The sequence below is a fragment of the Letharia lupina genome (genome assembly GCF_014066315.1).
Source record: "Letharia lupina isolate WasteWater1 chromosome Unknown contig_17, whole genome shotgun sequence".
Classification (NCBI taxonomy): domain Eukaryota; kingdom Fungi; phylum Ascomycota; class Lecanoromycetes; order Lecanorales; family Parmeliaceae; genus Letharia; species Letharia lupina.
In genome coordinates this window covers 1,141,127-1,165,190 of record NW_023502986.1, presented here as the reverse complement: position 1 = coordinate 1,165,190, position 24,064 = coordinate 1,141,127, and the positions used below count along the sequence as shown (strand labels likewise).

The 24,064-nt window shown below is 33.6% G+C and overlaps 2 protein-coding genes across 2 annotated transcripts; both read right to left on the bottom strand.

The window, feature by feature from the left end:
* Positions 1-4,146: 4,146 nt before the first annotated feature.
* On the bottom strand, positions 4,147-5,061 carry HO133_003433 (uncharacterized protein; the record flags this gene model as incomplete). Its single annotated transcript, XM_037294355.1, has 1 exon — positions 4,147-5,061. The coding sequence occupies one exon, from the start codon at positions 5,059-5,061 to the stop codon at positions 4,147-4,149; it is 915 nt and encodes a 304-aa protein (XP_037149736.1).
* Positions 5,062-5,091: 30 nt separating this feature from the next.
* On the bottom strand, positions 5,092-14,642 carry HO133_003432 (uncharacterized protein; the record flags this gene model as incomplete). Its single annotated transcript, XM_037294354.1, has 13 exons — positions 5,092-5,439; positions 5,489-5,627; positions 5,716-6,068; positions 6,121-6,195; positions 6,373-6,579; positions 6,629-7,318; positions 7,386-7,613; positions 7,646-9,876; positions 10,222-10,915; positions 11,161-11,933; positions 12,149-12,176; positions 13,761-13,848; positions 13,906-14,642. 13 exons carry the CDS (start codon positions 14,640-14,642, stop codon positions 5,092-5,094), a joined length of 6,591 nt encoding a protein of 2,196 aa, XP_037149735.1.
* Positions 14,643-24,064: the final 9,422 nt, after the last annotated feature.

Genomic DNA, 24,064 nt, shown 5'->3' with positions numbered 1-24,064 from the left:
TATAAGGGTTTTAATAATAAGTTTAATATTTAATAAGAAAGCTATTAAGCTATAATATTATTAAATAGAATATTTAAATAAGATAAATTTTAAGAAATTAATTAATATAAGTAAAAGTATTATATTAATTTAAAAATCTCGAGTTAGATTAATATATAAGGTCTATTTTAAGACTAAATCTATATGAAAGATTTTAAAAAAAAATTTAATACGAGATACTTAAAAAATTTAATAAGATTTATATAGATTTAGAGAGAAAAATTAATATATTATTTATTAATAGAGCTAAATATTATATATTTCTAATTAATTAATTAACTTTTTAAATCTAATACTTTATATATAAATATAAAAATAAAATCTTTAAGTTATTTCGTAATTGAAAAATTTAAATAAAAAATAAATTCGATTATAAGGTTAAGATAGTTCGTTTAAATAATAATATCGAATTTATTAATAATAAATTTAAAGAATATTTTAAAAACTTCGAAATTATATAAAAGTCTATTATATTCTCTATATCTAAATAAAATAAATTTAGCGAGATATAAAATCGAATTATTATAAATAAAGTAAGGGCTATATTTTTTAATTCGAAGTTATTTCGCTATTTATAATTAAAATTACTTTATATTAAAATATATTAAAAGAATAGAAGTTCTATTACTTATCTTTAGAGTATAATATTATATAAGATATAAATAAATGAATAATTATATCTTAATTATATAAAGATTATCGACTATATAATTTAAATATATATATTTAAAGAAAAGTATAAAAAGCTCGATAAATATAGTAAGAAGTGTTATCTAATTAATTATAAAGATATAAATATCTTTTAAATATAAAATTTAATTACTCGATAAGTGAAATAATTCTTCTATATCGATTTTAATAAATTATAAATAATAATTATAGCGGTCTCGAATATAGACTATTAATTAGTCGAGATTATTAATAATAATATAATAGATATATTTAATATAGAGAATAACTCTATAGTATATTAATATATATCTAAGATTGTTATTAATATCGATATAAGTCTTATTAATATAAATAAAATTAGAAATATTCTTTTTAATAGAAATATTAAAGAAATCGAAGAAATTAAAGATATAGAAGATAGTAATATAAATCTAGAAAAATTTAATAATAAAGATATTAAAGAGATATCTCGAGATAACTCTATTACTTATCTAGATTTATATCTTAATATAATATATAATTCTTAATTAAAATAAACTTCTATATCTTTTTAGAAAGTTCTTTTAAATAATAAATGAAGTAATATTAAAATATAAGTTTAGAGAGTTATTATCTATATTAAATATAATAAGACTCTTAAATCGAAACGCTTATACTATAGGTAAGTTATATTAAATTATAAAAATTTAGATTATTATAATTTCGATCTTATCTTTAATTTTACTATTACTATTTAATAAATAGTTAATATAAGATATTATTAAATTATAATAGAGATTAATAATTTTAAGTTATTAATCTATAAATAGATAATAGCTAGCTTTTATATTAAATAATAAAAAAAGACTATAGATAAATAGATATAATCTTTTATTATAATAAATATTTAGAAGTTTATTTTAAGAATAAAGAATATGCTAATTCTTATTAATAGATAGATCTATAAGATAAAGAAGAAATTTAATAATTCTACTCTTTATAAAGTACGCTAAATAAATTAAGATTTTAAATAAATCTATAATATTAAATATAATTAATTTTTTATCTTAATTATTAAATTTATATTATTTAAGATATTATTTAAGATATTATTTATAATCATAGTATATTATAATCTAGACTATAAGTAAATAAATATTATTATTATATTTCTTAATATATTATTAAAGAAAATTATTTATATAAAATAATTTAAAGAGTATAAAAAGAAGAATAATAAGATATATCTATTATTTAGAATATTATATAGTTTAAAGTAATCGCTATAAGAATAATACTTTACTCTATAAGACTTTCTTATATTTAAAGAATTTAAATTTATTAAATTCGATGATTTACTCTTTATTAATAAGAAAATATAACTTATCGTTAATATATATATAAATAATATTTAAATTTATAATCTAAAAGAATTAAAATAAATATCGAAACTTAAATAAGACCTTTATAAGTAATTCGTTATAATCAATCTTAGATTATACTTATACTATTAATATATATAAAAGAATAAGATAGAATTAATTAGAAAATCTTGAATTTATATATATAGTTAATTATAAATTTAAGGTTATTACGCCTTTTAACTAGACCGACTAAGTTATCGCGAGTAAATAAATTAGCGTTCGCAACTATTAAAACCTCGCTCTCTTACTTCTCCCTTATTAAAAAAAATAGATATATATTATTACCATATAGAATAACTTTTTTGTTTTCCATTAAAATTTTGAGATTTTTTTTAAAATTTTAAAACGTCGTTTATGCTTTCCGAATTTTTAATAATCTTAAAATTAAGTCTTATAATTATTAAAGCGTAAGGAATTTAAATATCGCTTATTAAAGTTCGCTCGACAGTCGGATAGCTCTAATCAGATATACATTATTTAATTTTAAAATAACTTTTTTAGTTTCTATTAAGATTTTAGAATTTTTTTTTTTAAATTATAGAACGGAATATAAGCTTTTAGAAAAAAAAGAATTATTAAATTTAATCCTATAATTATTAAAGTGCAAGGAATTCAAATATCGCTTATCAAAGTTCGCTTATCAAAGATCGCTTACCTACTTACTCGACAGCTCTAATCAAAAAAATGATTATAAATTTAATTTATAGGCCTTTACTCGTTTAGATATAAAAATTTAGAGAAATTATAAAAAGAGAATCGTTCGAATTATTTAAATAACGTATTTAAAGAAAATACTTATACGATTTAATATAACTAACTATATATCTATCTTTATATTAATAATAATAGATATTTAATTATAAGAGAAACTAGTCGATAAAGCTAAATTAGAAATTATTTAGAAATATTAATTAATAATAAAATCGATAATATATCCTATAATTTAGACTCGTCTAAATATCTATTTTATTATTATAATTCTTTCTCGATATAATTATAACTTTAATTTAAAATATATTATAGCTATTAAATAAGTTATTCGTTATTTAAAGAAAATACTAACTTATAATATTATATATAAAATAATTAATATATTAGAAGATTATATAAATACTAATTAAGTCTTAAATTAAAAGATCTATTAATTTTTTAAAGTCTATATATTTTTACTCTATAATAGAATAATTAATTAAATATTAATATAATAATAATTTATTATACTATTATCTTATAAGATTAAATATATAATTTAAATCTAGATAATAAAGAAAGCTATTTAATTAATTAGACTTCTAAATAAATTAAATATTAACTTTAAATTATCTAATAGATTAATATTAATTAAAGTAGATAATTAGATAACTATTATATTAATTAAGAACTCTCGCTTTTACTTATATATTAAGTATATTAATATTTAATAATATTTTATATAGAATTAAGTGAAAATAGAAGTAATTATATTTAAATAGATATTTATTAATAATATAACTATAAACGAACTTATTAAAGCTCTTATTAATAATAAATTTACTATATTTATATATTAAATTAAATTTAAAAAGAGTAAATAGAAGAAATAGTCTAAATTTAAATTATATAAGAGTATTAGAATTAATAGTATTTCTAGTTATTATTTAAATTATATAGAAGTATTAAAATTAATTAATAGAAAGCTAGTATTTCTATATATTACTAAGTTTTAAATAGATATTATAACTACGTCTTATGGTGGTAAATAGTCTTAGTGTGACTTCACACCATAGATAGATAATTACCTCCATCCTTACTATATACTTCTTCATAGAATATAACAATAAACAATTATTCCACATGATATGAGACCATTGAGTGCATATCATTTCCAATACTCCGGTCTAAATACACTGGAAATCAGTCTCTATCTCTGTACTTCGTAACTTCCATCCGATTATAGCGAGCTAACAAGCTTGGTGGACCCAGACTATTACCGCTCCAATCAAGCGGGGCAATTACCAATCCTCGTAACATAATAGAAGCGGAATTCTATGTCTCAACTCTTGACCTTGCGAGCCAATAGATCCACAGCGACCATGTCTACCACCATATCTATATTCGTTCTACGATCCAGCAGCATAGCAAATGAGACGTCAACACCAAACGTTCGGACCATGTCTCCCCGGAATTCGGCTGCCAGCATGGACTCAACTCCAAATTCTGCCAAGTGCATATGCTGTTGAAGTTGAGCCGGTGGAACCAGTAGCAGGGTAGCAAGTCTCTCTGTCACGATTGCCAGAATCGCGGTGAGCAATGTTTCATTGGGGACGGCATTTTCCTCGCAAGATGTAATACCGGCGGCCACGCTTTGAGGAAGGCCATTATCGGTCTGGCTTTCGGCACCTTCACCATGGTCCGAGTCGCTTGAATTCGCAAATTCGCCAGCAATGATGGCACATCGTGGGTCTTCAAGGACCTGTGTCCCCCGCTTGAAGCCTTTATCTCTGATGGTCTGGAAGCCATACAGCTCAAGGCCGGTGAGCAAATGAGCTTGGCCATAGTGATTCCCAGCGAGGCCTTGATCGAAGTCAGAAACCAGCTCTTCAGGTGGTGGAGTAAGGGCAATATCAATGATCTGGATCAGTTCGTCTTCTGTGAACGGGTGAACACCTTTCCGCAATAGCGCGGCTTCAATGTCGGGGTTCTCGTGGAGAAAGCCGATCTCTGAAATCATACCCAAGCCGAGTGATGTCGCCGGTAATCCATGGCTGCGTCTATGACCCGCAAAAGAATCAAGGAAGGCGTTAGCAGCGCAGTAGTTGCTTTCTGCGGCCGTGCCGATACTCCCAGTGATGGAGCTCAGCATGAGGAAAAATTCGAGACCGCTATCTCGTCCTCGAAGAGCGTTGTGCAGGTTCAAAGCGCCCTGGACCTTCTGATTTATACCCTGATGCCAGGTGGAAATTGGCATGTTTGTAAACAAGGAGACCTATGGCAATGCTCAGCACTCCGCTAGTGGTCGGTCAATCTGGGTCCTCACATGTATACCCATTGCAGCATGCACAACGCCACCTATAACTCGACGTGTAGCTGCAATCGTCTTATCAACATCTCCAAAAACTGTGACGTCCCCACGGACAACTATCACGTTAGCACCAGCTGCCTCAAGATCCTGTACAAGGTTTTTTGCGGATGGCCTATCGGTTCCGGATCGACCTAGGTATACGAAATTTCGCATTCCACGCTCCAACATCCAACGGGACATGCTTCGACCTAGCCCACCAAGACAGCCGACTAATATATATGCCTTTTCGTTGCTGAAGGTAGAATGGGATTTGATAGGAAGAACCTGAGTCGCTGTGAGTGATGAAACTTCATCTCCAACACTCGTTGCTTACCTGTATCTGTGTCTGGAGATCTTCGAAAGAGATGGCGACTTTTCCTAGACGAGTGCCGAGAGCAAAGTATCGGAAGGCTTGCACGACTTCTGAGGCACTGAAGATCTTCAACGGCTTAATTGCCTCAATATCACCTATCCTGAGTAAACGAAGTGTGCGGATCAAAAGGCTGTTGTTGACAGAATTAGCCATCTTTTCATACGGGGATCCCCTGAGGGCCCACTTACTCTGCCCAGATCTGACGCTTAGCCTTAGATTTGGACCAATAAAGACTGGTCAAATCAAAGGCCGTGATGGTGACTCCTCGAGAGAAGATTTGCTTGTCCAAGCTTCCGTACTCGGATGAAGGCATTTTGCCAACTTCCACAAAGCGGCCAAATTCTGCACATAATTGCAAGCTATCTTGAAAGGCATCTCCAGTCAGGGAATTCAAAACCACATCAACACCCCGATTCTCTGTTGCGGCAAGAATACCAGAACGGAAAGATGAATTGCGAGAATTGAAAATATGGTCCTCTGGGATATTGAACTTCTCGACCAGAAACCGTTTCTTTTCGTCTGTGCCAACAGTAGCGAAGATCTATACAGTATCGTAAGAATGAGATGAACATGCTGAAGCTTGTCTGACCCACCTCGGCACCTTTGAGTTGTGCAATCTGAACAGCCGCCATTCCAAGTCCACCAGCCGCGGAATGTATCAGAATCGTCTGCTTCCTATTAGCGCAACCCCAATCGCTTGATCAAATCGAGGCCTACTTCTCCTGATTGTAAGGAGACACGATCTTCCAAAGCGTAGAGTGCAGTCGAAAAAACAAGCGGAACGGTTGAGAGTGTCTGCGGTCTCAAGTCAGACAGAGTTTTAAGCTGAACGCGCCACAACATACAGTAAATTCCTCGTGAGGTTGCAGCTTGCAGCATGCAAACTCCGGAACCCATTCGTAAGCCGCAAATTGAGAAGGTGCCATTACAACTATTCTGTCGCCCGGCATGAACTTTGAATTGTTGGAAGCTGTTCTGGTCACTATCCCACTAAACTCCAACGCAAAGGTAGAATTCTTAGTATCTGTTCGGCTGCTGACAGCATAATAGCCCTACACAGGTGTCAGTGCTTGCCCGTGAAGCAATCCAAAGGATCAAGACCTTAGCGTTCAGTCCAATAGCCTTTACTTGCACTTCCAGGTTTCCCTCTGGTAACTCACTAGCAGCCGCCGGTTGTTGCTTGAAATGAAGGGTGTCTATTTGTCCAACATCTCGAATATTGAGCTGGCAGTTGCCGGCTGACTCAAGCGACTTCGAGGCGAGCTCGGCGTTCTTTGTCTGTCGGAATTGTTGATTTACCAGGCGGTCCGGAGTAAGACGGCTAATATGCAAGACCCCATCCTGCTGCCGATACTCGGACTCGGGGCTGGGGCTGTGCATTGCCTGCCTAAGCACGAGTACAACGTTTTGAGCTGAAATAGCCAAGTCAAGAGTCGTATTGTCCAAGTCCAGGACTGGCATTTTCAATGCCGGTCGTTCTAGCATCACTGTCCTAGCTAGACCCAGTACGAGCGCAAATAATGGGCGTTGGGCCTTGAAGAGGGCTCCACCTGTTACCCAGAGAAGTATTGACGCATTTTCGATCATGCGCTTGACCATTTGCATTTGATGGTCGGTCATATCTGCTAGGAGAGGCTCTTCAAGTTCAAGAGTTGTAATAACAATAGAGCCCGGTGCTACAGTACCCAATGGTCCCTCATTTAAAGACAATTGCTGGACGTCAAATCCAAGAGCTTCGGACAATGTCGCAGCAATAAGATGATTCAAGGGATTGTCTCTATTTGCCACGACCTATAGATAGAACGTCGTGGTTAGTCTTCCTTACGCTTTCAAGAATACCCAATTTCGATGCGCTTACCATTATATAGTTATGTTTGCTAGATTCGAACAGTGTGTGCAATCTTTGAGACGGTCTTGCTATGCTTATGTTCACGTCCGAATCTTCGAAATCTGTGTGCAGTATGTCGAGAGGCTGCTCAAACAAGGATGGATCAAAAGAAAAGCCTGTCGTGAACACAAATATGGTATTCACGCTTATGTTGCTAGATAAGTGATCTAGGTACATATCGAATGTGTCCGCAGTATCCTACGCACACTACGTCAGCGGAATATATATACTTTCCCAGGGGGACCCACGGATGTCACAATCACGATGTCATAGATCGATTCAAGTTTGCATGGCGTGAAGTCGATAACTCTCTCATCAGCTGCGAGATTGCCTGCAACCTCGTGACTCGATAGCCCTCCGGTTGGATCGAGGGTACACTTCACGTACGATTCGAATCGCTTCTGCGGTGGTCCGATACCTATTATGTTTAAGAGACCCGCTAATCGACTACTAGCAGTACTGCTGAGCTCAAGGATGCGCATTCTCGGATTCTTGTGTACTAACAGGTCTATAGCTGCAGCTATCCTTGGAGCTTCTGGGCTACCTACGTCCACTGGAAGTTGCGAGGCGAAGCTTCTAATGCATTTTGTAAGCTCTGGCACACACGTACTCTCAAATGTGGAGATGTCCGGTTTCCAAAGGATCCTTAATGCTGGATGACGTTCCGCCACAGTCCCCTTGTTTAGCAAGCTGTCCACATAGGCAACGACTCGAACGCCACTCATCTGCATCAGATGCTGACCTGTACGGCTCTCAAAGTCTGCGCTTAGTATCGCAGTCCCGAACCCCACGCTCTCAGAAGACCCCCGGATGGAAAAGTCATTTGATGCATCCAAACGTATTGCGGCTGATATCTTCAAGCAGTCAATTAGAACTGGAATCTTGCTGCGCAGTTCACCGACAGTCCCAGACGCCGAGGCTATAATTCCAGCTTGTAGCATTGCATCGATATTCACTGGGTGCACAATGTAGCTCGAACGTTGACCAAAAGGCTTATCGTTTTTCTGAAACAGAATCGTCTTTGCAACAGCACATGACATCTTTTTTGATCTATCAGTGAAGATCTGCGACAATGATCTGAACGCCGGCCCGAAGCAAAGCCCTTCTCGATTCAACTTATCATACCACGTCCGCGAGGCTTGCTCTTCGAACGAGTCCTCCGAGAATTTGGTTTTCGGCTTCATTGGAGAATCATCAGTAGAGATTCTGATGGAGCCGGTGACGTGAAGGGTTGAAACATTTGCAGCATATGAGGCGATTTCAAAATCCCACCATGAATTCGATGATGTGATGCTGGAGGGGTTATTTGGCTTGATGCTCGTGAAAATTTCGACGCCTTCCTTTTCATGAGGCAAGACTAGAAGGCTTTTCAGATGGACTTGCTTAAACAAAATGGACGAGTAATGAGAGGCTTGACATTCCTGCAGTAAAGCCTCGATCGCCATCGCAAGATAGCCAGCTGCAGGAAATACTGTCGTCCCCCCCAACCTGTGATCTTGAAGCCAGGGTGCTTCATTCATCCTCAAAAGATTTCTCCATGATGCTGTGGTCTTCGATCCGCCAGGGACTCTGGAGCCGAGGAGTTCGTGGGGGCCAAAGGCTCTCTGGCGGTACTCTGAGCTGACACGACTTTCTTTCCACATTATAGGTCCATAATCCCAGGAGTAGTGGGGGAGGTTTGATAAGACTCGAGGCCTTGAAGGCGACTGGCAGAAGTCGGAGTCTACTTCATTGACGTTCTCGAAGATAGGCTCATGACCATGCAAGTAAATATCGCCTACCAGCTTCAGCATGGATTGTTCGTCATTCTTATAGCGAGAAAGAGTCGAAAAATAAATTGCAGACGTTTCGGCTTTGTCTTGAACGTCGCGCACAGGTTGGCGAAGAGCAGGGTGTGGGCCGACCTCGATCAAGTGATGCTCATCACTGAGCAAAAGTTCTTCCAAAGTGTCACTGAAGAGTACAGGCGACTCGAGGTTTTTTCGCCAGTATTGAGGACTGATCACCTCACTCTTACTGACCACCTTTTGCAAAACACAAGAGAACATCTTTACAGTTCCGTTGGCGCAAAGATCCGCATTCTTTCCTAAGTTGAGCTCAGACAAGAGAGCCTCGTATCGATGACCGATGACTCTCATAGCGGGCGAATGATAAGCTTTGTCATCAGTCTCCAATCTGCGGGCAAATATTCCTTGATCTTGCAAAACTAAGAACAGCTGTTCGACTGTACTGACGTTACCACTTATGGTAGTACTTTTAGGAGAGTTGATACACGCAATGCAGACATTGTCCTGTATATCGAGACTCGAGATTAGCTGTTCCGCGGATTGATGATCTAAACCTACAGCAAGCATAGCACCTTTGCTGTCAAGCTCTGAAGCAGTGAGCCCTCGATAGTAAGCAATCATTATGGCTTCTTCGGCTGTCAGATATCCAGACGCAAACGCAGCCGCAATCTCACCTAAGGAGTTGTCAGGTTGAATCTTAGAGAAGGGAAAGACAGGTTCCTACCAGACGAATGGCCAATGACTGATTTTGGTCTTATACCAAACTCTTTCATGAGGGTAACAAGCGCTACTTGTATAGCTGTGCAGACAGTCTGGGAATGAGAAGCTCTGTGGAGCTGGCTTGTCGAAGTTTGCTCTAAGATTGCGTCTTGCAACACCATTAGCCAAACATATGATAAAAAAGGGGCCGTATTAACCTTCAATCGACCACGTCGGTGGATGACAGGAACGTGAAATGGCTGTATCGAGGTCTTTGATACATTGACGATAGCAGGCGAAGCGGTCTAGAAGCTGCCTACCCATCTCCGGATATTGGGTTCCTTGACCATTGAAAATGAAAGCCAAAGACCGAGGCGAAGCATCTGTGGACGGACGTAGTATTTGAAGATCGTGATCGGAACTGTTGAACAAGCTGCTTGGATTGACAAGCATGTAGCCGCGGGTCGGGAATCTAGATCGGCGGGATCCTAGGGTGTATGTAAGATCAGTGATGTTTAGGTTAGTCAATCCAGAGCTGGCGACGGCTTTAACGTTCTCCTGCAAAGATTTCAAGGTTCGAGCCGAGAAGGGTAAGAGATATGTGTTGGAATTATCGGCTGTGTGAGGAGTGGATCTATAGGCCTCGGGAACGTGAAGACTCGCAGACTCAATTATGGCATGTGCGTTCGCTCCGCCATACCCAAAGGAATTGACACTGGCTCTCGGTGTTACTTCTTCTGGCCATTCGGTAGAGGTAGTAACGACTTCAATATTTCTCTCCTCGAGCTTGAGTTCCGGGTTGAGATGACGAATGCCGATGGTGGAAGGAATAAGTCGATTTTCAAGTGCGAGGGCGACTTTGATGACACTCAAGATGCCGCTCACGGCCTCACTATGGCCCAGATTGGTCTTGACAGAGCCAATCATTGTAGCGCGACCAGATTTGTGCTGCAGGACGCACGAAAGAGCCTCTACCTCAATAGGATCGCCTCTCGGAGTTCCTGTTCCATGAGCCTGTAAGTGAATCATTAGTATACGGTCACTGAAGCAAGACATAAGTCTTTCGAGAGTGGCATGCCTCTACGTAAAGAGTGTCATCTGTAGGTAGACCCGCCGCAGCATATGCCTTACGAATGACAGCTGCTTGTCCAGATACGCTTGGTAATGTGATGCCTGGTGTGGCACCATTACTACTCCCCATAATGAATTAGCTAGACCATTATCGCCTATCGATGAAGTTGCACCACTTGCCTGTTTACTGCTGTCCCGCGTATTACGCCTCTGATTGGGTCGTTTTCCCGAATGGCATCGCTTAAGCGCTTTAGATATAATGCACCGATACCTTCGCCTCTTCCATACCCATCAGCAGAACTGTCGAAAGTATGTGAGGTCGAGCTTGCTGAAAGAACTCCAGCCTTGACCATCGCTATGTATGATTCGGGTGATTGAACCAAGTTCGCGCCTGCAACAACTGCTGCGTCACATTCTTGAAGTCTTAGCCCTTGACAGGCTGTGTGCAATGCATAGAGTGATGAAGAACAAGCAGTGTCCATTACAAAGCTGGGTCCTTTCAGATTGAAGACATGACTGATCCTGTTTGCAAGAATTGTAGGCCCAAACCCAGTAGCACTATATCGATGGAAAGATTCTGGACCTTTTGCCTGCATGGTAACAAAATCGGTGGTAAAGTTGGCAACATAGCAGCCAACGTTGGTACCAGAGAGATTTTGGATAGTCGCGCCAGCAGTTTCAAAGCATTCGAACACCACTTCGAGCAATTGTCGCTGCTGAGCATCCATGTAGCTTGCCTCAAGGTTATTAATGCCAAATACGGCATTTTCAAAAAGGCGGACATCATCTTCAATGAAATATCCTCCTGTTGAATGGATACTCCCCGGAAAATCGGGATCCTTATTGAAGAATGCATCCGCGTTGAAACGTGATTTGGGAATCTCGCATTGACCAGAGCGCCCAGACTTCAGTAGATTCCAGAGCTTGGACGTGTCTGAAGCCCCGCCGGGTAAGCGACATCCTTTGGGAAACCATTAGCAGATATTCCTGACAAAGGAGTAATCGACAAACCAATTCCTACAAGAGCAATTGGCTCCATGATTCGCTGAGTAGGACGCTATGTATGTTCTGAATGGATCCTAATGCAACGTCTGGACAGTTGGTCAAAGTTCTTCTGACAGGTATCAGCGCTGATATCAGACTATTTGAAGTACCTGAGACGGTGGGGAACAAGACTTGGATTCTTATCTACACGTTGCTTCAGCTATTAATCTGTCAGCTACCCGGAAACCCGCCACTGACTCATAAGATCAGTTTCATAAAATGCTTAATGCCGCTGCCGAATCTTATTGAACAATAGCAAATTGGGGGCAAAACGCCAGAGCGGCTGAGTCTTTGGTATCAACCATCTTCACTTGAATCAGCATCTTTGCCCAAATCAACTATGGGGCAGTGAATCTCCTAGCCCAAAGATGCATTCCCGTGGCACGGAGAGACTCGTACAACTGGGCTGTGTGCATGAGGCGTGATTCTTTAGCGAAAGAACATAGGTCGAAGCACCTCCAGAAGAGAATGAGAGGGTGGGTGAGTGGAGCTCACCGAGGCTTACTTTTCCGCACGCCACCTAGGTACAGAGTTGAGACGGCAATGATGGTCATTTGTGTCATCTCCGCCGCTTACTAGATTTTCAGCTGGTCATGCACCTCGCGCCCACGATTCCAGTTCCAGCCTCTGGACAGAGGTGACTGTAGAAGGGTGACTGTCCGGAGTCAAGTTCGGCGTAAGCTGCAGCTGCGTATGTTGATCACGTCGAACGCTTACTGAAGCTGCAGCTCGATCGCAAGACTTATTAATTCAGTTGGCCACGTCGAAGGATCCAAATTCAGTCGCATGTGGGGACCCGACTTGCGGCTCGTTGCGATTGGTCGGTAGACGCATCTGTAATGCTTACTTTATTCGTCCCCGAGGTGTAGCGTCCGTACGGGGCTTCATGCAGCTTAAACAACACAGTAAGAGTAGCGATTGGAACGGTCTCTCCGGTGATCTTCGACTGTCCGGATATTGAAAACCGGCCTGAGCAGGTGGGGTCAATCCCTGCATTTCTCTGCTGCTGCCATTCCTGGCCCATCTCCGCTTAAGTGTCACACCATGAAGAGAATTCTGGTTAGCTATGATATCAACGTGCATGTTTCCGTCCGCCTGTTCTCACATTCCCCAATACAAGGGTGTTCTCTGCGTCGCTATCGATCGCCGTGGACACCAGCTCCTGCGTTTGAGAGCTGACCAATAATCCATACTCTAAATATCTCGATCCTATGTGCTTCATTATAGAGATCAAGACCTAGTAGTTTTCGCAAGCGAGAGTGAACCATCAATTATTGCTGCAGATAGTATCTATATTCCAACCAGCTAGTCTCTCTAGATAAGCCGCTGACCGTAGGTGGCAAATGACTTTGATGCCGTTACTGTAAATCCAGATGGCTTCAGCAAATATCTCATCAACTTCATGTTTAAGACGTCTCCACAAAGCTCCTCACACCTTGTACGAGCTTCTGCTGCGCAGATTGGAGCCCCACTTGTATAACACCCAAGGAATGGGGAGAAGTAAGATACTAATGAACCCCAAGAGGCTGCCAGCCCAAGCAATACCGAGTCTTGAGTACATTTGAAAAGTGAAAAGGGGGAAGATAGCACCGAATGTATAGCGCAAGAGACCATTAGCAGCTAGTGCAGAGGCGGAATACTGTGCTTTATACGTATCGATTAAATAGGTGGTGGTGCCGAGCTTTGGCACGCATTAATGCTTAGCTAGCGTTGTATAGGTCAGAAAGAGTAGGATTGCACTTACAAATAGACAGACATTGCCCCAGCCAAAGGGTATCCCTGCAAGAATGGGAACGATCCAATGAATAGAGGCTTTCGCGGTCCAGGCGAACCTTCCATAAATATTAGAGGGTCCAAATCAATGACATTCGAAAGAAGTCGTAACGTACCAAAACAGAGATACTGGAATGCCAACAGATCCAACCATGGAAACATAGAGCCTCTTCTCCGGCGGAGGTAGTATTCCAGGCCCAGCCTCCTTCCTGGATTTTTCAAACAAGGTCTTATTGATTACAATTGAAGTGAGGACTGCGAACAAAAACCCAATGACAATGCTCACGAATGCCAAACCAACTTGACCGAGACTAAATGCGTAGACAGATTGAAAAACATACGGGTAAGCATCGAAGAAGGCAAACATGACGCCGAAAACAAACGACACGTACAAGGATAAAGAGCTCACAATAGGCTCTATAATCAGCATTCTCAATGGACGAAAAAGCGTTATGACAAACAGAGCCTTTAGGAAAGCTGTAGTTGGTGGTTTTGGTGGTGGTGTATGACCTCGCGCAATCGCTCGACGGCGGAGCAATTCCTTTTTCGATGTTTCACTGACGACGAGAGCCATCAACCACACGGGCCCTGCCACCAGGATCAGAACCCACATGAGCCATTGCCAATCTTTCCTCGTGTCAATAGTATAGCCGCCAATGAGGGGACCAATTGCCGAACCCGCAAATGGCGCTAAAACGAAGAGTATGGTGGCAAGGCCTCCAGCTCCGCGTTGGAGGTTCCAGATGTCTGCTATCGTCCCAGCACCGACAGCTACAGCTGGAGCGCCAAAAGTTCCTGCGAGGAAACGGCACACCAATATGGTTGCGAAATTTTTGGCGAGGCCCGTAGCCATTGTGAACAGGATTGAGACAGGCAGACTGATGAGATAAATTGCTCTTCGGCCAAAGGTTTCTGAGATAGGCGCCCCAATCATGGGCCCAAATGCTGGTGATACTGTCAGAGAACCATCCGTGGGCTGACCTCTCAAACTCACCTAGTCCTTCCGCAAATAGACTGAATCCGAGCACTGCTGCAGTCCTGCTAACGTCGAATTTCGAAGATATTTGGGATATCCCGGGAGTGTAAACTGAAGCACCGAGGAGCCTGAGGTACGTAAGATTTCGAAATTTGCAAAGAAGTCAAGGAAGTTACACAGTGAACGCATATAGCGCTGGTACCATCGTTGCATAGATTTTTTTGGCCGAGCCCCAGTTTTGGGGATTTCCAGCATCATCTGGACCGTCCCAGTCGGTGATGGTAGCTTGGGGTTTCGGAGAAGCCTTGTGCCTTCCTTCTTCAAGGGACGGTGGGGCTTGTGACGCTGAAGCTTCATCTTTTGCTGGCTCCTAAAACTGTACTTAGCTCTGAGGACCCTAATGGACGAAAGCTTCTGTGTCTACCATTTTTCTTAAGTTCTAGACCGGACTATGGCTCTTGAATTGTGTTCGGTTCATGAAAGATGACCTGGGTCAAGATCTCAAACGCTTAGCTCGCTATCTTATAGAGTCAAGCATTCGCGCCGGTTGAGGTTTGAAATCATGCCCGGCTCCCAGTAGAATTGTAGTAGAATGCGCCCCGAGACAGGGAAGCTGACATGCAAACCTGAGACGCCAACCGCATGGATTGAATGACCACAGCATGAGATCACAGAAGGATGTGGGGACAAAGACGGCGTCGAAAGCGGTGCGGGAAAGATGCCGGATCGTGCCGAAAGGCTGAGAGCTCGCAGATCTTATTGTTGTCTCCTGCATTTGCGGTAGCACTGCCATTGGTCCTATTCGCGCCAGAGAGATGATCCACCCGCATTTACCTAGTACTGTAGGTAGCAGTACTCTCCGATTTGTGCGCGAAGTGTCCAGATTTATCGCGATTGAAATGGCACCCAAACAGCTGAAACCATTGGCTCAAAACTTTGTTAGCGTCATAGTCTTTGCTTCTCAGCCATAACCCGCTTGAATGGCACCGGTCAAGGTTACTCAATTTGTCACCGTCCAGCGCTGATATCAGCACACCATGCAAGCCATTGCTTACTGCATAAGGGCTGTGTCAATTGACGGTTGGGAGGTAAGAGTTCAAGGCAGGGAGGTGCGGCAATAAAACGGCACGGGGGCTAATTTAGCGTCCGCCAGCTGATTACCTACCTACTTCCGGTGTGTGCGCCTTTTTACGAATCCTGCACACTTAGAAGGGTCCACCCTCTTCTCGCTCGTACCTCTTCTGGTCGATCTCTATGGGACTGACTCCCGAAGCCCTAAATCCAGCTCCAGGTAGGTTACTTTCAGAGCCTGTCCCTCACTTTCCACAATCTGAACTCTAGGCGAGCATGAATGAACTTTTACATAGGAATCCGGTTCTCAGTACGCAAAATGAATGAATCAAAATCTACTTACCGTACTGTCGTGAAAAGCAGCCACACTGCAAGCTTCGCGTAGCCTTATTCTATCTTCATAGTACCCGCTTATAGGGGCGCTAGGAAGGGTGGACCCGTTCTAGCGCACCCTTGCCAGGCAACACCATTGAAACTGCTGCATATCGTCCTACGGAGGTCGGCAGCAAAAGTCCTGCCCCCGCCAAGGTGCAGCCCTATACCTTGGCGGGGGCAGGACTTTTGCTGCCGACCTCCGTACTTTCGCCGGAATTTTTTTTATGGCCGTGGACCTAGTGCAACAATCCTCACGATGTCGGAACCATCTAGGGATGCGTAATGACTGACATTTGATCTTTATAATAGTTATTTAACGATTATAGACTAATATTTCTTTAATATAATATATAATACGCTAGTTTAATTAAATTAGATTTTAATCAATATAAGATTTAAGTAAATTTTAATTGATCTTATATTTTCTTTTAAAGTACTCGATATTTATTAATTACTCTTATTTTTATATTATTATATAATTAATTAAAACTCTATTATCGAATATAGCTAGACGCGCGATATCTCTATCAAATATACTTATCTATAGTACTTTCACATAATTTATTAATTAGTAAAAGAAGAAGAAGCGAGTTCGCTATCGATATTACTAGAAGAATTTAATAAAGTATATCTTATATTAGCGAGATTATCTTATAAAGTATAAGATATATCTAAATATTATAAAAGAGTAGAAATATATTAATAGTATTATACGTAAAGTAGCTATCGTAAATAATAAAATATAAAGATCTCTCTTTAATAATAATTCGTCGCTTTCTTATAAGCGTAAGTAATTAAATAAGCTAGCTATAATAGCTATCTACTATAAAGAAAAATTATTAAATCTCTTCGAGAATAAGATTATAAAAGAGTTATTTACGAATAAAATTAATTAGATATTATTCTTAAGAGATAGAGTAAAAGAAAGTCTATTAAATAAGACTTTTCTTAAGACTTAAGAAAAGATAAATAGACTATTAAATTAATTATAACTTTTAAACTTTATTAGTAATAAGAGTAATAATTAGCTAGACGATTAAATTCTTAATATATATATAATAACTAAGAGTTAATCCTTCTATATTTATACTAAATCGACTAGATATTAAAAGCTTTCTATAGTAAATATAATAAGATAAATAATTTCTATAATAGAAGAAGTTATTAAAAACGATTTTTAAAGAATAAATAGCTTTATATAACTTAAAATAAGCGATATAAGATATTATTTAATAGAATTCTCGATTTAGATATATCTTCTTCGTTTTATATAACTCTTATAGTCTATAACTATTAATAAAGAATATTCTAAATCTATTAGAGCTTAATATAATATTTAAGAAAAATTTAAAATATATTAACTTCTTAATTTTCTTTTAAAGTATTAAATACGTTAATATAAAAAGTATAAAGTATTAATAGTTTTAACTATTCTTTAATAAGATATATAAATTAATCTCTTATTATCACGAGCGTACTCTATATTCTTAATATATCACTTAGCCCTTTAATCTATTCGGGCCTAGCGTATCTTAGTAGAGATATTTATCTATTATTTAATATCTTTCTTTTACTTATATAGTTTAATATCTTAGTTATCTTATTTAATATATTTATATTAATATTATATTAATATTAATTCTAATATTATAATTAAAATTAATCTACTTATTTTATTTATATTAACGAATAAACTTAAAGAAATATATTAATAAAGACTTTAATAAGAAATTAAGTTAAGTTATTATATTTCTAAGTAAGCTTATTAGATAGATAAATCGATTTTAAAGAGTTTAAATAAAATAGCGAAACGATTTTAATAAATAGTAATTAAGAAATAAAGAAGATATTAGATTATTTATATAATTAGCGAATCGAAAAAAATAGTTAATATTATCTTATATTTCTATATTTAAAATATATATTAATAGTATTACTTATAACTTTATATATTATAATATCTAAAATTTAAATAAGATCTTAATTAAATAAAAAATAGTCGAGTTATAGTTAATTAAAGATATTATTCTTCGAAGCTTTTCTATATATAACTTCTTTATAAGATAAGAAATTCTCTAAATAAAGTAAATATATTTAAAAGATTACTATTAAATATACTTATAGTCTTCTTAATATCTTAAATAATTAAAAAATAAATATATTAAACTCTTATAAAGAAATAATCTTATCTTAGACTTTATAGTAAAAAAATTTATTCTTAATATTAAATAATTTTAATACGTTTTAGAGAGGCTTTATTATTCTCTAGTATATTTAATATTCTTAATATTTATTCTTTTAAAGTATTTAGATTTCTCTTTACTTTATTTTAAATCTTTCGTTCTTCTTTTCTATAATAAAGTCTAATATTAAAAAAATAGATTAAATTAAGATCTTATTAAAATAAATTAAATATTAATATATATTAATTTTATTAAATAATATTTCTAATAAAGTAAATTTAATAGATATATTTTAGAATATCGCTAATAGTTTATAATTATAATATTAAATTAAGAATTAACTTAACGAATTTATATTTATATTAAATAAGATTTATTAGAAGCGAGATAATTTTTAAGAGATTATTATTTAATATTATATTATTATAATAGAAAAGAACTAAGTAATAAATAATCTATTTTAAATTAATAAATTAATTAAAAAGATAAATTAATTAGTTTAAGACTTTTAGAAGAATATAATTTCTTTATAATAGAAAGTTAATAATCTTAATTTATAGTTAATAAAGAATTTATGATTACTCTTAATTAAGAAAGAACATATATCTAGATATTTAAAAGAAAAATTAATTAAGATTTTAGATCTATCTCTATTTATTAATAATATTAATCTTATTTAAAATAATTAATCTTTTAAAATAAAATAGAAATTTAAGATTAATAGTAATTATTATCTTATTAAGAATTTTAAGATAATTTATATAATTTTATAACTCGATAATAAAATTATATAATATACTATATATAAAAAAATTCGAAACTTTACTAACTTATATTAATCTATTATTAAAATTATAAATAAATTAATTAATATTTATAAAAATTTAAATTAATATAATAATATATAATAAGATATAAATACTTTATAATAAAAGATTTAATTTTTTATCGATTTCTATTTAAACTTTATTTAATTAAGTATTATTTTTAATATTAAGAAAATTCTTATATTAGAAAATTATCTTTTAAAGAAATTAAAAAAAGATTTAAAGAAGTTATAATAGATTATAAAAGATTTTACTATCTTAAAGATTATAAAAGAATATTTTCGAAAATTAAATAATTTATAGCGTATTAAATATAAAGATTTTAAATTTATAAAAATTATTATTAAATTAATTATAATATAAATATTAAGAATAATATTCGTAATTAATATATATATTATATCTATTACTAAAACTAATTTAAATATAATTATTATATTTTTAAATATTAAAATTAATTTAAAGTTAAGAAAGTTAATATATTATAACTATAGTAAAAAAGATTATTATTAAAATAATTATATAATAACTACTTAAATTAAAATTAATAAAAAGATCTTCGAGGAAATATAATTTTACGCGATAAATATAGATAAAGAATTTGAAATTAATAATATTAATATTATAAATAGTAATAGTTTTTTATTAGATTTAGAAAATAAATAGTCTCTTTTAAAGTTATAATAAGAGATACTTATAAAGTATATCTAATAGATACTCTTAATAACGTTCTAGTACGTTATTCTTTTTATATATAAATTACGCTATCTTTATAAGATATAAATTATTTATTTTAAAACTCTCTAATAGATAATAAATATATTAATACTTATATAATTATAAATAAGTTTTTAATTCTAATAATATATAAAGTCTTATATCTAGAATTACTCTTACTATTATAATTTAAATTATTAAGAGATTATAATAACTAGATTATAAAACGACTAATTATATACTATTTACTTTCTATAATAATAATAAAAAACTATTAAAAAGAAATATATTTAATATTAATTATATTATTAAGATATAATATAATAATTAAAAAATTTTAGATAAATAAATATAAGATAATTCTTAATATATTATAAGATAAGATATTTTTCTTACTCGATTAATATAGCTATAATAATAATAAAATATTAATAATAGATAAACTCTTTTTTCTATTAACTTCGAAGCTTTAATTATCTATATTACTTATTTTCTTATTTATTATATTAAAATAATAAAGTCTTTCTTTATCTACTTATAATAACGAGATTAATTCGAATATCTTTTTATTAAATAAGAATAAGAATAGTAAAGAGCTTAAGTTTATTAATATCGCTAAGATTAATATAGCGACTTATTATTAATTAATATATAAAAATAATAATAAACTATTTATATTAATAATAAATAAGATTTATAATATATCGTCTATATTATATACGTCTTTCTTTATCTAAATATCTCGTAAATCTTATATATTAATTAATAAACTATATCTCTACGACTTAGAAAAGAAATATAAAAGATATTATAATTCTAATTATCTTATTTAGATTAATAGCGCTAATATAATTAATTCTAAAAAGATAAAGTATAAATTATTTTCGAAGTATTATAATTATCTAGATATTTTCGATAAAACTAAGATAAATATACTTTTTTTATATTATCTCTATAATTATAAACTAGAATTTAATAATAGCTTTAATAAAACGAAACTCTCGAAAAATAAAGAATCTATTTAAAAAAGTATCTAAATAAATATTTAAAGAAGAAATTTATAATATTAAGCTATATACTATTCGCCTTATTTATTCTATTCGTAAAAATATCGAATAAAGAGTTATATTTTTATATGAACTATCGAAAGCTAAACGCTATTATTAAAAGAAATTAATATTTAATTTTATTAATAGATAAGATTTTAATAAGAATCTAGAGATATAAATATCTTACTTAATTGAATATTATAGCCGCGTTTAATAAACTATATATATATCTCGATAGCGAGAATTTTATTACTTTTATTATCTCTCTTAAAATATATAAATATTAAATTCTCTTCTTCGAATTAATTAATAGTTTAATTATATATTAATAATATATAAATAATATTTTTTTCAAATATCAAAATAATTTCTACTAAGTCTATCTCGATAATATATTTATTTATAATAAAATACAAAATAAATATATCTAATATATTAAATAAATTCTCTAGAAATTAAAGAATATTAATCTCTAAATAAATATTCTTAAATATAAGTTTTATAATTAGAAAATTAAATTTCTAGATCTATTAATATCTATAAACGAGTTATAAATAAACTCTATTAAAATTTAAATTATTATTAAATAAACTATATCTATTAATCTTAAAGAGATATAAATCTTTATCGAACTTTATAATTTCTATTAGCGATTTATTAGAGACTTCTTTAAACTAGTTAAATTTATAATAAAACTTATAATAAAGAAGATTATATTTAATTAATTCTTAATATATTAAAAAGTCTTCTATCTTCTAAAAGTTGCTATTACTAAAACTTTTATTCTATATTATTTTAATAAAATAAAAAAAGTCGTTTTAGAGATTAACTCTTTCGACTATATTAATAAAGATGTTTTTTTTAATATAATAATAAGAGAGTATTTTATCTAATAGCTTTATATAATAAAAATCTAATCTCGACTAAATATAATTATTAGATCTATAATAAAGAACTATTAATAATTATTCGCTATTTAAAATATTAACGCCTTAAACTAAAATATATAAATATCTTTATTAAAATCTTTATTAATTATAAAGAATTAATATATTTTATTAATAGAAAAAATCTTAATCGACGCTAGATTCGATATTTAGATATATTATTAGAATTTAATATAAAGATTATTTATTAATCTAAATCTTAGAATATTAAGACGAATATATTTATATAAATAACTAAATATAAATTAATCAATTTCGAGAATAAATAATTATATTTTAATAATATTAAATAATTCTTATTTTTAATTAATTAAAATTAAATAGCGAATATATCGATATATATATAATTAATAACTTTATCTATTATAAGATAGTAAAAATTAATAAAAAGAATAACTATTATATTAAAATCCGTAATACTATCATCGAAAATAAAAATAAGTTTTAAGAAATTACTCTTAATAAGTACTTCGTATAGAATAAGATACTTTTCTATAAAGATCGTTTATAAATATTCGATAATATATATATTAATATTATTCGAGAGATATATAATTAATTATTCTATAACTATTTCGAGATAATATATATTTATAAATTATTAAAAAGAGAATATTATTAGCGAGAAATAAGGAATTAAAATATATCTATACGAGTAAGCCTATAAATTAAATTCATAATCTATTTTTTTAGCTATCGAGTAAATTTGATAAGCGATCTTTAGTAAGCGATCTTTGATAAGCGATATTTAAATTCTTATCTTTAAAGCATTATAAGTTCAAATTTTAAGATCTTTTTATTTTCGAAAAGCGTAAGCTGCGAGCTATAATTAAAAAAAAATCTAAATATTTTAATAGAAAATAGTAAAGTTATTAAAGGGTTAAAAGTAGAGAAAGAGATTCTAATAGTTATAGACGTTAATCTATTTACTCGTAGTATCTAATTAAAAAGCGTAGATCTATCGAGTATTCGAGTTTATGATTAGATATATATATAAATTTAAGAATTTATAATTTAGCTCTATCTTATTCTTTTATATATATTAATTATTTATTTAATACTTAGATAATTAAAAGCTCGAGTCTTAAATATAAAGAAGTTATTATAAATAAAGTAATAGAGTAATATAATAATAATAGCGATATAATAAAAAAATAAAAAAACGTTTTATTAGCTAGTTATAAAAATATTAAGATAACTAATAGCGATTAAAAAGAAGAAGAAGAAGGATTAAAAGAGTTATAAGGTCTATAGAGATTATATATTAAATAAGAGTCGAATTTAGATAGAGAATCTTTATAGAATAATAGTAAAAGATCGAACGATAGCTATTTTAACGAATTAAAATCATTTAATATTTATCTAAGGGCCTAATTAATTAATTAGAATATAGTAAATATAGTGATAGATTTTATTAGTGCGGTCATTTGGCTATATATAACTATCAAATAACAAGGGAGGTCTGACCTGACGTCACGTGTCATGACATATCCGCATCCCTAGAACCATCGGAATTGGGCTGCTTTGCAGATGCTGTGCCTCGATCTTCATATGATAGGTTCGAGTCGTGAATCATTCTGCTTGCATATACGACCGTTGGGTCAAAGGTGACAGCAGAAAAGACGCATGTGGCATAGAAATATGTACAGCAACCTGGCGTCACACGGTCACATCCTGTCTTCGTCGAGACTCTCTGATGCTGTGCCTCGATCTGCATGCGATAAGTCTGACTCGCAGATCGTCTGCTTGCACACGTGTAACGTCCAGTTAGGTCAGAATTAACAGCACCCCAATCGTACTTCTCGCTCTCCTAGACTCCGAAACATGTTGGACCCTGCATGAGTACCCTGCCGAATTTCCGACAGCACAGACCTCGTGCCTAATTGTCCAATATCTCTGGTGGGGTGAGATCAACATCAAGACTTGGGGATCTACTATCATCAGCTTTGTAATCTCTCGACAGCTGGAATAATACGCTGTATAACAAAGTGTATTGTACCACATGCCTTATCTACCTCTACTCTCATTCCGACTCAAGCTCCTCAATATTTCTGTCTTCATTCCCAAATTGAGCAATCACGGCCATAGCCCTCTTCTCTTCTACCTCCTCTTAGCCCAGTTCGATCGAAA